The following is a 15,802-nucleotide window of genomic DNA, read 5'->3' as shown; positions in this document are numbered from 1 at the left end:
ATATTTACAGGGTCTTTGGGAGTGAGTTAATATTTACAGGGTCGGTGGGAGTGAGTTAATATTTACAGGGACGGCGGGAGTGAGTTAATATTTACAGGGTCGGTGGGAGTGAGTTAATATTTACAGGGTCGGTGGGAGTGAGTTAATATTTACAGGGTCTGTGGGAGTGAGTTAATATTTACAGGGTCGGTGGGAGTGAGTTAATATTTACAGGGTCGGTGGGAGTGAGTTAATATTTACAGGGTCGGTGGGAGTGAGTTAATATTTACAGGGTCTGTGGGAGTGAGTTAATGGGCTCTAAATCAGGCCCTGTGGTGCCTGTTGTTTTGGATCTCCACGGTCTCTCTGACATCCCAGATGGCATCTTGGCTGCGCTCGCCCGTTTCCTGTGTGACTGACGCTGGACGCCATCTTGTTGTTGGTGTTGATGCAGACTCATCGCTGGACTCAACGCACAGACTTCACCCCGACGATCTGGACGTGTCTTGTCGTGTCTGGAGGACCCCCCACCGGCGCTATTTAAAGGGACCATGCAGGATTTACAGGTTCGTGGCTGGATTATTGTTTCTGGCTGCTGAGACATTTGTAACTGTTTTTGGAGGTCTCCTGGACTTGAATACTGGGACACGGGGACATGGACTAATATTTCGAGCCAGTCGCCCACCCACAACTCACAGGCCACACACACTGGCAGCTGTTCAACCATGACAGGCACATCACCCAGACGCACATCCCGATTTCTTGTAGGAGAAGGTGGCGCATATCAAGAGGCAGCAAGTGGCAGTGGCATTTCGCCCCTCGAGCCTGTTCCACCATTCAATGAGATCATGGTGGACCTGTGACCGAACTCCATATACCCACCTTAGCCCCATATCCCTTATTTATGAAGCCCAGGATCCTGTATACTTTTTTAACCACTTTCTCCCCAATTTGTGTAATCTTTCCTCGTAACTGAACCCTTGAAGTCCGGGTATCATTCTAGTAAACCTGCGCTGCACTCCCTCCAAGGCCAATATGTCCTCCCGAAGGTGCGGTGCCCAGAACTGCTCACAGTACTCCAGGTGCGGTCTAACCAGGGTTTTGTATAGCTGCAGCATAACTTCTGCCCCCTTGCACTCTAGTCCTCGAGATATAAAGGCCAGCATTAGCCTTATTGTCCTGCCACATTCAAATATTTGTGTACATACACCCCCAGGTCTCTCTGTTCCTGTACCCCCTTTCGAATTGTTCCCTTCAGTTTATATTGCCTCTCCTCGTTCTTCCTGCCAAAATTTATCACTTTGCACTTCTCCATGTTAAATTTCATCTGCCACGTGTCCGCCCATTCCACCAGCCTGTCTATATCCTCTTGAAGTCTATCACTATCCTCCTCACTGTTTCCTACACTTCCAAGTTTTGTGTTATCTGCAAATTTTGAAACTGTGCCCTGTACACCCGAGTCCAAGTCATTGATATATATTGAATGGGCAAAACTGTGGCAAATGGAATTCAATGTCGACAAATGTGAGGTCATCCACTTCGAATCATAAAAGGATAGAACAGGGTACTTTCTCAATGGTAAAAAGTTAAAAACAGTGGCTGTCCAAAGGGACTTAGGGGTTCAGGTAAATAGATCATTGAAGTGTCATGAACAGGTGCAGAAAATAATCAATAAGGCTAATGGAATGCTGGCCTTTATATCTGGAGGACTAGAGTACAAGGGGGCAGAAGTTATGCTGTATCTATACAAAACCCTGGTTAGACCGCACCTGGAGTACTGTGAGCAGTTCTGGGCACCGCACCTTCGGAAGGACATATTGGCCTTGGAGGGAGTGCAGCGTAGGTTTACTAGAATGATACCCGGACTTCAAGGGTTAAGTTACGAGGAGAGATTACACAAATTGGGGTTGTATTCTCTCGAGTTTCGAAGGTTAAGGGGTGATCTGATCGAAGTTTATAAGATATTAAGGGGAACGGATAGGGTGGATAGAGAGAAACTATTTCCGCTGGTTGGGGATTCTAGGAGTAGGGGGCACAGTCTAAAAATTAGAGCCAGACCTTTCAGGAGTGAGATTAGAAAACATTTCTACACACAAAGGGTGGTAGAAGTTTGGAACTCTCTTCCACAAACGGCAATTGATACTAGCTCAAATGCTAACTTTAAATCTGAGATAGATAGCTTTTTGGCAACCAAAGGTATTAAGGGATATGGGCCAAAGGCAGGTATATGGAGTTAGATCACAGATCAGCCATGATCTTATCAAATGGCGGAGCAGGCACGAGGGGCTGAATGGCCTACTCCTGTTCCTATGTTCCTATCAAGAAAAGCAGTGGTCCTAGTACCGACCCCTGGTGAACACCACTGTACACCTCCCTCCAGTCCGAAAAACAACTGTTCACCACCACTCTCTGTTTCCTGTCACTTAGCCAATTCTGTATCCATGCTGCCACTGCCCCTTTTATTCCATGGGCTTCAATTTTGCTGACAAGCCTATTATGTGGCACTTTATCAAATACCTTTTGACAGTCCATATACACAACATCAACCGCACTGCCCTCATCGACCCTCTCTGTTACCTCATCAAAAAACTCAATCAAGTTAGTTAAACACAATTTGCCTTTAATAAATCCGTGCTGGCTTTCCTTAATTAATCCACACTTATCCAAGTGACTATTAATTTTTCCCCGGATTATCGTTTCTAAAAGTTTCCCCACCACCGAGGTTAAACTGACTGGCCTGTAGTTGCTGGGTTTATCCTTACACCCTTTTTTGAACAAGGGTGTAACATTTGCAATTCTCCAGTCCTCAGGCACCACCCCTGTATCTAAGAATTTTTGGAAGATTATGGCCAGTACCTCCGCAATTTCCACCCTTACTTCCCTCAGCAACCTAGGATGCATCCCATCCGGACCGGGTGACTTAATTACTTTAAGTACAGCCAGCCTTTCTAGTACCTCCTCTTTATCAATTTTCACCCCATCCAGTATCTCAACTACCTCCCCTTTTACTGTGACTTTTGCAGCATCTTCTTCCTTGGTAAAGACAGATGCAAAGTATTCATTTAGTGCCTCGGCCATGCCCTCTGTCTCTATGAGTAGGTCTCCTTTTTGGTCCCTAATTGGCCCCACCCCTCCTCTTACTACCTGTTTACTATTTATATGGCTATAGAAGAATTCTGGATTCCCTTTTATGTTGGCCACCACTCTATTCTCATACTCTTTCTTTGCCCCTCTTATTTCCTTTTCTCTTCTCCTCTGTACTTTCTATATTCAGCCTGGTTCTCACTTTTATTTTCAACCTGACCTCTCTCATATGCCCCCTTTTTCTGCTTCATCTTACTCTCTATCTCTTTCGTCACCCAGGGAGCTCTGGCTTTAGTTGCCCTCCCTTTCCCCCTCATGGGAATGTACCTAGACTGTACCCGAACCATTTCCTCTTTAAAGGCCGCCCATTGATCGATTACAGTCTCACCGGCCAATCTTTGATTCCGATTTACCCGGGCCAGATCCGTTCTCAACCCACTGAAATTGGCCCTCCTCCAATTGAGTATTTTTAATCTAGATTGTTTCTCGTCCTTTTCCATAACTAATCTAAACCTTATGATATTATGATCACTGTTCCCTAAATGTTCCCCCACTGACACTTGCTCCACTTGACCCACCTCATTCCCCAGAATCAGATCCAGCAATGCCTCCTTCCTCGTTGGGCTGGAAACCTACTGATCAAGAAAGTTCTCCTGAACACACTTCAGAAATTCCTCCCCCTCTCTGCCCTTTACACTATTACTATCCCAGTCTATATTAGGATAGTTGAAGTCCCCCGTTATAACTACTCTATAGTTCTTGCACCTCTCTGTAATTTCCCTGCAAATTTGCTCCTTTATCTCCTTCCCACTAGTTGGTGGCCTATAGAATACACCCAGTAGTGTAATGGCACCTCGATTGTTTCGTAACTCGAACCAAATAGATTCTCTCCTTTACCCCTCCAGGACATGAAGGGGAAAGATTTGCAGAGCTATGGGGAAGAGATGGGGAGTGGGACTATTGGATAGCTCTTTCAAAGAGCCGGCACATCACGATGGGCTGAATGGCCTCCTTCTGTGCTGTATAATTCTATAATTCTATAATCCCTTCTGGCAATTTGTGCCTGTAGCTCACCAAAGTTATTGACCACACTCTGTGTGCATTTACGAACGAGCCCTCTAGACCAATCTTAGTTTGCCTTGTATTTCCCCCCTGTCTGATCCCTCTGAATAAAGAATCATAGAATCACAGAAAGGTTACAGCACGGAAGGAGGCCATTCGGCCCATTGAGTCAGTTCCGGCTCCATGCAAGAGCAATCCAGTTAGTCCCACTCCCCCGCCCTATCCTGGTAGCCCTGCAAGTTTTTTCCTTTCAACTACTTATCCAGTTCCCTTTTGAAGGCCATGATTGAATCTGCCTCCTGAAGGGGAACCCGTATCTCATCAGAGAGGAGATACAAGGTGCACAGAGGGCTGGGAGGGACAAGTAGCATTAGAATGAAGAGTAGTTCAGAAATATTTAGGGGAATGATTCCAGGGATGAGGAACTTTAGTTACATGGATAGACTGGAGAAGTTGGGATTGTTCTTCTTGGAACAGAAGGTTGAGAGGAGATTTGATGGAGGTGTTCAGAATCATGAAGGGTCTGGACAAAATAGATGGAGAGAAACTGTTCCCATTGGCGGAAGGGTCAAAAACCAGAGGACACAGATTTAAGGTGATTGGCAAAAGAGCCAGAGGTGACATGAGGAGAAACTTTTTTTAACACAGCGAGTGGTTAGGATCTGGAATGCACTGCCCGAGGGGGTAGAAACAGATTCATTAATAAGTTTCAAAAGGGAATTGGATAAATACTTGAAGGGATAAAATTACAGGGCTACGGGGAATGAGCAGGGGAATGGAACTAACTGGATAGCTCTTTCAAAGAGACGGCACAGATACGATGGGCTGAATGGCTTCCTCCTTTGCTGCACCTACCATGATACATGAACGCACCAGACAAGTGCCAGGCAATGACCATCTCCAACAAGAGAGAGTCTAACCACCTCCCGTTGACATTCAACGGCATTACCATCGCCAAATCCCCCACCATCAACATCCTGGGGGTCACCATTCACCAGAAACTTAACTGGACCAGCCATATAAATACTGTGGCTACAAGAGCAGGTCAGAAGCTGGGTATTTTTTTTTATTATTCGTTCATGGGATGTGGGCGTCGCTGGCGAGGCCGGCATTTATTGCCCATCCCTAATTGCCCTTGAGAAGGTGGTGGTGAGCCGCCTTCTTGAACCGCTGCAGTCCGTGTGGTGACGGTTCTCCCACAGTGCTGTTAGGAAGGGAGTTCCAGGATTTTGACCCAGCGACGATGAAGGAACGGCGATATATTTACCAGTCGGGATGGTGTGTGACTTGCAGGGGAACGTGCAGGTGGTGTTGTTCCCATGTGCCTGCTGCCCTTGTCCTTCTAGGTGGTAGAGGTCGCAGGTTTGGGAGGTGCTGTCGAAGAAGCCTTGGCGAGTTGCTGCAGTGCATCCTGTGGATGGTACACACAGCAGCCACGGTGCGCCGGTGGTGAAGGGAGTGAATGTTTAGGGTGGTGGATGGGGTGCTAATCAAGCGGGCTGCTTTGTCCTGGATGGTGTCGAACGTTTTGAGTGTTGTTGGAGCTGCACTCATCCAGGCAAGTGGGGAGTATTCCATCACACTCCTGACTTGTGCCTTGCAGATAGTGGAAAGTCTTTGGGTGGAAATATATTTCCATTCCTTCATCGTCACTGGGTCAAAATCCTGGAACTCCCTTCCTAACAGCACTGTGGGAGAACCTTCACCACACGGACTGCATCGGTTCAAGTAGGCGGCTCACCACCACCTTCTCAAGGGCAATTAGGGATGGGCAATAAATGCCGGCCTCACCAGCGACGCCCACATCCCATGAACGAATAAAGAAAAACTGGATCGAGTGTCCCAGGAGTCTGAAGCCGTCCCTCCTGCACCATTCCAGTGGTGCTGGGAGTTGTTGTTGTCTTTGTGGTTCCCGGTCGGGGGAGCAGCGGCTGTGGGACCGGTCAGAGTGAGGAGCAAACCTCAACTCCCACACTCTGCCCGGCAACAGGTGATTCATGGCTGGGCTTTATTCTGATTGGTCCCTCACACCACTCACTGAGCTGCAGGAACAGTCTGAGTGTGTCAGGGTGAGTGTGAGCTGCTCACACTGTGGGTGTGAGAATGATGTGCGTCGGGGAGAGGGGCGGCTGAATGTCCCTATAAATAAACCCCTGGCTGTGAAAGTAAAAGGGAAACAATGTCTAGAGCTGGGGATTTCTGGAGTGATTCACAGGGAGGAGTTTATCAGCTCAGGAGAGAGAGAGAGAGAGAGGGAGGGAGGGAGGGAGAGAGAGAGAGAGATAGACTGACAGAGACTGCGGTAAAGAGAGAGAGAGACTGTGGCGGAGAGACAGAGAGGGAGAGAGACAGAGACTGAGGCAGAGAGAGAGACAGAGACTGAGGCAGGAAGTCAGGGAGAGAGTGAGACAGAGAGAGAGAGACTGTGGCGGAGACACAGAGAATGATACACAGAGCTGGAGAGAGAGACAGTCAGAGACACTCGAGAGGCAGAGAGTGACAGAGATAGAGAGTGGGAGACACAGAGAGAGGCACACATGGAAAGAGATAGCGAGAGGGAGGGAGTCAGAGAGGGAGAGATAGAGAGTCAGAGAGGGATAGAGAGAGAGAGAGACAGAGAGGAATAGAGAGAGAGTCAGAGAGAGAAAGACAGAGAGGGAGAGAGTCAGAGATAGAGAGAGGGTGAGATACAGAGAGGGAGAGAGTCAGAGAGAGAGATAGTCAGAGAGAGAGAGACAGAGAGGGTGAGGGACAGGGAAAGACTGAGACAGACAGTGAGAAAGAGATTGAGACAGGCAGTGTGAGACATTGAGATAGAGACAGACGGAGAGAGATAGAGAGAGAGACACACACAGAGTTAGACAGAGAGAGCGAGACAGAGAGAGAGTGACAACAATTTGCATTTATTTTGCGCCTTTAACGTAGTAAAAGTCCCAAGATGCTTCACAGGAGCGATTATCAGACAGAATTTCACCGAGCCACATAAGGAGATAGTACGACAGGTGACCAAAATCTCTTTCAAAGAGCCGGCAGAGGCATGATGGGCCGAATGGCCTCCTTCTGTGCCGTACTAGTCTATGATTCTATAATCCCATGGGGCAACTTGTGCCTGAAGTTCACCAGACTTATTTACCACACTCGGTGCATTTACACACACACATTCTAAACCCATCTTAGTCTGCCTTGTATTCCCCCCTGTCTGATCCCTCCGATTTCTGAACTACTCTTTATTCTAACGCTATTTTCTCTCTCCGCCGTCTGTGCACTGTGTATCTCCTCTCTGATGCTTCATCCTGGTTCCCCTCCCCTGCCAAATTAGTTTAATCCCTTCCCCACAGCACCAGTGAACCTCCCCGCGAGGGTTAGGGTTAGGGTCCCAGCTCTGTTGAGGTGTAGCCCGTCCGGCCTGTACAGGTCCCTCCTGTCCCAGGACTGGACCGAGTGTCCCAGGAGTCTGAAGCCGTCCCTCCTGCACCATTCCAGTGGTGCTGGGAGTTGTTGTTGTCTTTGTGGTTCCCGGTCGGCGGAGCAGCGGCTGTGGGACCGGTCAGAGTGAGGAGCAAACCTCAACTCCCACACTCTGCCCGGCAACAGGTGATTCATTGCTGGGCTTTATTCTGATTGGTCCCTCACACCACTCACTGAGCTGCAGGAACAGTCTGAGTGTGTCAGGGTGAGTGTGAGCTGCTCACACTGCGGGTGTGAGAATGATGTGCGTCGGGGAGAGGGGCGGCTGAATGTCCCTATAAATAAACCCCTGGCTGTGAAAGTAAAAGTGAAACAATGTCTGGAGCTGGGGATTTCTGGAGTGATTCACAGGGAGGAGTTTATCAGCTCAGGAGAGAGAGAGAGAGAAAGAGAGAGACATAAGAAGAGAGAGAGGGAGAGAAACAGAGAGGGAGGGAGAGAGAGAGAGAGTCAGAGAAAGAAAGAGATAGGCAGAGAGAGAGTGAGAGACTGAGACAGACAGGGAGAGAGAGAGGAAAATAAACAGTTTGAAATAGAGTGTGCGACGCAGAGAGAGGGAGAGACAGACTATGAGAGACAGATGGAGACAATATAGATAAATGTACAGCGTATGAGGTGGTGCATTTCTGTCGGCAGGATAAGGAGGCACACTGAACATTGAACACACTGAACATTGAACACACTGTGAACATTGAACACACTGTGAACATTGAACACTGTACATTGAATACACTGTGAACATTGAACACTGTACATTGAATACACTGTGAACATTGAACACACTGTGAACATTGAACACTGTACATTGAATACACTGTGAACATTGAACACACTGAACATTGAACACACTGTGAACATTGAACACTGTACATTGAACACACTGTGAACATTGAACACACTGTGAACATTGAACACACTGTGAACATTGAACACACTGAACATTGAACACACTGTGAACATTGAACACTGTACATTGAACACACTGAACATTGAACACACTGTGAACATTGAACACTGTACATTGAACACACTGAACATTGAACACACTGTGAACATTGAACACACTGTGAACATTGAACACACTGAACATTGAACACACTGTGAACATTGAACACTGTACATTGAACACACTGAACATTGAACACACTGTGAACATTGAACACACTGAACATTGAACACACTGTGAACATTGAACACTGTACATTGAATACACTGTGAACATTGAACACACTGAACATTGAATACACTGTGAACATTGAACACACTGTGAACATTGAACACACTGAACATTGAATACACTGAACATTGAACACACTGTGAACATTGAACACTGTACATTGAACACACTGAACATTGAACACTGTACATTGAACACACTGTGAACATTGAACACACTGTGAACATTGAACACACTGAACATTGAACACACTGTGAACATTGAACACTGTACATTGAACACACTGTGAACATTGAACACACTGTGAACATTGAACACACTGAACATTGAACACACTGTGAACATTGAATACACTGTGAACATTGAACACACTGAACATTGAACACACTGTGAACATTGAACACTGTACATTGAATACACTGTGAACATTGAACACTGTACATTGAACACACTGTGAACATTGAACACTGTACATTGAATACACTGTGAACATTGAACACTGTACATTGAACACACTGTGAACATTGAACACACTGTACATTGAATACACTGAACATTGAACACACTGTGAACATTGAACACTGTACATTGAACACTGTACATTGAACACACTGTGAACATTGAACACTGTACATTGAATACACTGTGAACATTGAACACTGTACATTGAACACACTGTGAACATTGAACACACTGTACATTGAATACACTGAACATTGAACACACTGTGAACATTGAACACTGTACATTGAATACACTGTGAACATTGAACACTGTACATTGAACACACTGTGAACATTGAACACACTGTGAACATTGAACACTGTACATTGAATACACTGTGAACATTGAACACTGTACATTGAACACACTGTACATTGAACACACTGTGAACATTGAACACTGTACATTGAACACACTGTGAACATTGAACACACTGAACATTGAACACACTGTGAACATTGAACACACTGAACATTGAACACACTGTGAACATTGAACACTGTACATTGAACACACTGTGAACATTGAACACACTGAACATTGAACACACTGTGAACATTGAACACTGTACATTGAACACACTGTGAACATTGAACACACTGAACATTGAACACACTGTGAACATTGAACACACTGTGAACATTGAACACACTGAACATTGAACACACTGTGAACATTGAACACACTGAACATTGAACACACTGTGAACATTGAACACACTGTGAACATTGAAAACACTGTGAACATTGAACACACTGAACATTGAACACACTGTGAACATTGAACACACTGAACATTGAACACTGTACATTGAACACACTGTGAACATTGAACACACTGAACATTGAACACACTGTGAACATTGAACACACTGAACATTGAACACACTGTGAACATTGAACACACTGTGCCGCTCCGGCTGGGATTTTGGTTTCAGTTTCGTTGTGACTGATGAGGGAGGCGAGACCGTTTCACACCGGGGATTCCCGACAGAACCGCACCGTCTTCAGCACCGAGCGCCTGCACTCCCGGAGCCGGAGCCTCGCTCACTCCCGGAGCCTCTCTCACTCCCGGACCCGGAGCCCCTCTCACTCCCGGAGCCTCTCTCACTCCAGGACCCTCTCTCCAATTTTTTATATTTCGATTCCTGATCAAAGGAGGTTCCAGTTCTGCCGGCGGCTCCACTCAACTCGAAAATAAGGTCAGTAAATGGAGGACAAACCAGGGACAGTTTGCACAGTCATTGTTTCTGCTTTTGTATTCTGTGCCTCTATTTATAAACCCATGGATCCGGTGTGCCTTTTTAACAACCTTCTCAACTTGCCCATCAACCTTCAAAGATTTGTGTATCTGAACCCCTTTAGAATTGTACCATTTAGTTTCTATCGCCTCTCCTCATTCTTCCTATGAAAATGCATCACTTTACACTTCTTTGTGTTAAATTTCATCTGCCATGTGTCTGCCCATTTCACCAGTCTGTCTGTGTCCTCCTGAACTCTGTTACTATCCTCCTCACTGTTTACTACATTTCCGAGTTTCCTGTCAGCTGCAAACTTTGAAATTATCCCCTCTGTACCCAAGTCCAGGTCATTAATATCTCTCAAAAAGAGCAGTGATCCTAATACTGAGCCCTGGGGAACCCCACTGTAAACTTCCCTCCAGTCTGAGAAACAACCGTTCACCACTAGTCTGCTTTCTGTCTCTTAGTCTATTTTGTATCCAGGTTGCCACTGTCCCTTTAATCCCATGGGATTTAATTTTGCTACATGTACATATCCTGGGACCATGTACACATCCAGGGCCAATATACATAGCCTGGGATCATATACAAATCCAGGATAATGCACATTATCATAGTAGGTACTGCACAGGAGGAGGCCGTTCTGCCCATCGTGCCTGTGCCGGCTCTTTGAAAGAGCTGTCCAATTAGTCCCACTCCCCTGCTCTTTCCCCATAGCCCTGTAAATTATTTCCCTTCAAGTATTTATCCAAATCCCTTTTGAATGTTACTATTGAATCTGCTTCCACCCTTTCAGGCAGTGAATTCCAGATCAGAACAACTCGATTAAAATCACTCAAGAGATGGTACTCAGTAAAATAATGGGACTCAAGGCGGATAAATCCCCTGGACCTGATGGCTTCCATCCTAGGGTCTTGAGGGAAGTGGCAGTAGGGATTGTGGATGCTTTGGTGATAGTTTTCCAAAATTCCCTGGACTCAGGAGAGGTCCCGGCAGATTGGAAAACTGCTAATGTAACACCGTTATTTAAAAAGGGTAGTAGGCAGAAGGCTGGAAATTATAGGCCAGTTAGCTTAACATCTGTGGTGGGTAAAATTTTGGAGTCTATTATTAAGGAGACAGTAACGGAACATTTAGATAAGCATAATTTAATAGGACAAAGTCAGCATGGCTTTATGAAGGGGAAGTCATGTCTGACAAATTTGCTTGAGTTCTTCGAGGATATAACGTATAGGGTGGATAAAGGGGAACCAGTGGACGTAGTGTATTTAGACTTCCAGAAGGCATTCGACAAGGTGCCACATAAAAGATTATTACTTAAGATAAAAAATCACGGGATTGGGGGTAATATTCTGGCATGGGTGGAGGATTGGTTATCAAACAGGAAGCAGAGAGTTGGGATAAATGGTTCATTTTCGGACTGGCAACCAGTAACCAGTGGTGTTCCACAGGGGTCGGTGCTGGGTCCCCAACTCTTTACAATCTATATTAACGATTTGGAGGAGGGGACCGAGTGCAACATATCAAAATTTGCAGATGATACAAAGATGGGAGGGAAAGTAGAGAGTGAGGAGGACATAAAAAACCTGCAAGGGGATATAGACAGGCTGGGTGAGTGGGCGGAGATTTGGCAGATGCAATATAATATTGGAAAATGTGAGGTTATGCACTTTGGCAGGAAAAATCAGAGAGCAAGTTATTTTCTTAATGGCGAGAGACTGGAAAGTACTGCAGTACAAAGGGATCTGGGGGTCCTAGTGCAAGAAAATCAAAAAGTTGGTATGCAGGTGCAGCAGGTGATCAAGAAAGCCAACGGAATGTTGGCTTTTATTGCTAGGGGGATAGAATATAAAAACAAGGAGGTATTGCTGCAGTTATATAAGGTATTGGTGAGACCGCACCTGGAATACTGCATACAGTTTTGGTCTCCATACTTAAGAAAAGACATACTTGCTCTCGAGGCAGTACAAAGAAGGTTCACTCGGTTAATCCCGGGGATGAGGGGGCGGACATATGAGGAGAGGTTGAGTAGATTGGGACTCTACTCATTGGAGTTCAGAAGAATGAGAGGCGATCTTATTGAAACATATAAGATTGTGAAGGGTCTTGATCGGGTGGATGCAGTAAGGATGTTCCCAAAGATGGGTGAAACTAGAACTAGGGGGCATAATCTTAGAATAAGGGGCTGCTCTTTCAAAACTGAGATGAGGAGAAACTTCTTCACTCAGAGGGTGGTAGGTCTGTGGAATTTGCTGCCCCAGGAAGCTGTGGAAGCTACATCATTAGATAAATTTAAAACAGAAATAGACAGTTTCCTAGAAGTAAAGGGAATTAGGGGTTATGGGGAGCGGGCAGGAAATTGGACATGAAGCTGAGTTCGGATCGGTCAATGCCCTGTGGGTGGCGGAGAGGGCCCAGGGGCTATGTGGCCGGGTCCTGCTCCGACTTCTTGTGTTCTTTAGATTTGTGGTTGGGATCAGATCAGCCATGATCTTATTGAATGGCGGAGCAGGCTCGAGGGGCCGATTGGCCTACTCCTGCTCCAATTTCTTATGTTCTTATGTTAACTCGCTGCGTTAAAAATCTTTCCTCATGTCACCTCTTTTGCCAATTACCTTAAATCTGTGTCCTCTGGTTACTGACCCTCCTGCCACTGGAAACAGTTTCTCCTTATTTACTCTATCAAAACCCTTCATGATTTTGACCCCTCTATTAAATCTCCCCTTAACCTTCTCTGCTCTAAGGAGAACAACCCCAGCTTCTCCAGTCTCTCCACGTAACTGAAGTCCCTCATCCCTGGAACCATTCTAGTAAATCTCCTCTGCACCCTCTCCAAGGTCTTGACATCCTTCCTAAAGTGCGGTGCCCAGAACTGAACACAATACTCCAGCTGAGGCCTAACCAGTGTTTTATAAAGGTTTAGCATAACTTCCTTGCTTTTGTACTCTATGCCTCTATCAGTAAAGCCCAGGATCCCGTATGCTTTTTTAACAGCCTTCTCAACTTGTCCTGCCACCTTCAAAGTTGTGTGTACATATACCCCCAGGTCTCTCTGTTCCTGCACCCCCTTTAAAATTATACCATTTAGTTTCTGTTGCCTCTCCTCATTCTTCCTGTCAAAATGTATCACTTCACACTTCTCTGTGTTAAATGTCATCTGCCATGCGACTGCCCATTTCACCAGTCTGTCTCTGTCCTCCTGAACTCTGTTACTATCCTCCACATTGTTTACTACATTTCCGAGTTTTATGTCATCTGCAAACTTTGAAATTATCCCCTCTATCCCCAAGTCCAGGTCATTAATATATCTCAAAAAGAGCAGTGGTCCTAATACTGAGCCCTGGGGAACCCCACTGTAAACTTCCCTCCAGTCTGAGAAACAACCCTTCACCACTACTCTCTGCTTTCTGTCCCTGAGCCAATTTACCACTGTCCCTTTAATCCCATGCCTTTAATTTTACTGACAAGTCTATTATGTGGCACTTTATCAAATGCCTTTTGAAAGTCCATATTCACCACATCAACCCCACTGCCCTCATTAACCCTCTCCGTTACTTCATCAAAGAACTCATAAGTGTGAGGTGGGACATTTTGGTAGGAAGAATAAGAAGGCCACATACTGATTGGATAATAAGAGTCTAAATGGGGTAAAGGAGCAGAGGGATCTGGGGTCACAGATACACAAATCACGAAAAATAACTGGTTAATAAGGCCATAAAAAAGCAAACCAATCACTGGGGTTCATTTCTAGAGGGATAGAATTAAAAAGCAGAGAAGTTATGTTAAACTTGTATAGACCTTTTTTTTAAAATTCGTTCATGGGATGTGGGCGTTGCTGGCAAGGCCAGCATTTATTGCCCATCCCTAATTGCCCCCAGACTGGAGGGAAGTATAGAGTGGTGTTCCCCACCTTGGTTGGACCACACTTGGAATACTACGAACAGTTCTGGTGTCCATAATATAAAAAGGATATAGAGGCACTGGAGAAGGTGCAAAAAAGATTTACTGGGATGACACCAAAACTGAGAGTTTATACTATCAGGAAAGACTGAACAGGCTGGGGCTCTTTTCTCTAGAAAAGAGAAGACTGAGGGGTGACCTGATAGAGGTCTTTAAGATTATGAAAGGTTTTGATAGGGGAGACGTAGAGAAGATATTTCCACTTGTGGGGGAGACCAGAACAAGGGGCCATAAATATAAGATAGTCACTAATAAATCCAATAGGGAATTCAGGAGAAACTTCTTTACCCAGAGAGTGGTGAGAATGTGGAACTCACTCCCACAAGGAGTAGTTGAGTTGAATAGTGTCGATGGATTTAAGGGGAAGCTGGATAAACACATGAGGGAGAAAGGAATATGCTGAGAGGGTGAGATGAAGTAGGGAGGGAGGGAGCTCTTGTGGAGCATAAACACCAGGATAGACCTGTTGGGCCGAATGGCCTGTTCCTGTGCTGTCAGTTCGATGTATGTAATCAAGTTAGTCAAACACGATTTTCCTTTAACAAATAAAAACTGAAAATGCTGGAAAAACTCAGAAAGCAGAGAGTAGTGGTGAACGGTTGTTTCTCAGACTGGAGGGAAGTTTACAGTGGGGTTCCCCAGGGGTCAGTATTAGGACCACTGCTCTTTTCCTTCAACAAATCCATGCTGACTTTCTTTTATTAGCCCATATTTTTCCAAGTGACAATTAATTTTGTCCCAGATTATTGTCTTAAAGTTTCCCCTCCACTGACGTTAGACTGACTGGCCTGGATTTCCCGGGTTTATCCCTCTCCCCTTTTTTGAACAGTGTGTAACATTTACAATCCTCCAGTCCTCTGGCACCGTCCCCATATCTAAGGAGGATTGGAAGATTGTGGCCAGAGTCTCCGCAATTTCCACCCTTACTTCCCTCAGTGACCCAGGATGCATCTCATCCCGACCGGGTGACTTTTCTACTTTGAGCTCTGCCAAGCTTTTAAGCTCCTCCTCTTTATCTATTTTAATCCTCTCCAATTTCTCTCCCCCTCCTCCTTTACATCATCCTCTCCTTTAGTGAAGATCGATGTGAAGGATTCATTTAGTATCTCGGCCGTACCCTCTGCCTCCACAAGAAAATCTCCCTTTATGTCTCGAATCGGCCCCACCCTTCCTTTAACTACCCTTTTTATATGCTTATAAAAGACTTTTGGATTCCCTTTTATGTTCACCACTAATCTATTCTCATACTCTCTCTTTGCCCCTCTTATTCCCTTTTTTTAGATCTCCTCTGTACTTTCTGTATTTAGCTTTGTTCTCTACTGTATTAT

At 45.4% G+C, this 15,802-nt stretch overlaps 1 protein-coding gene across 1 annotated transcript in view; it reads left to right on the top strand.

Moving 5' to 3' along the window:
• Nucleotides 1–342: 342 nt before the first annotated feature.
• Nucleotides 343–15,802, top strand: part of LOC137311238 (antigen peptide transporter 1-like) — a gene marked incomplete at its 3' end in the record, with an annotated part of 130,072 nt that continues 114,612 nt past the window's right edge. Inside the window, exon 1 of the mRNA XM_067978556.1 lies at nt 343–545. Within this exon, the coding sequence (XP_067834657.1) occupies nt 358–545 (188 nt within the window). The remainder of the gene's footprint in view (nt 546–15,802) is intronic.

Source organism: Heptranchias perlo, unplaced genomic scaffold, assembly GCF_035084215.1.
Source record: "Heptranchias perlo isolate sHepPer1 unplaced genomic scaffold, sHepPer1.hap1 HAP1_SCAFFOLD_316, whole genome shotgun sequence".
Classification (NCBI taxonomy): Eukaryota; Metazoa; Chordata; class Chondrichthyes; order Hexanchiformes; family Hexanchidae; genus Heptranchias; species Heptranchias perlo.
Note: the sequence above shows the minus strand (reverse complement) of the source record. Positions and strands in the feature narration are given on the sequence as shown.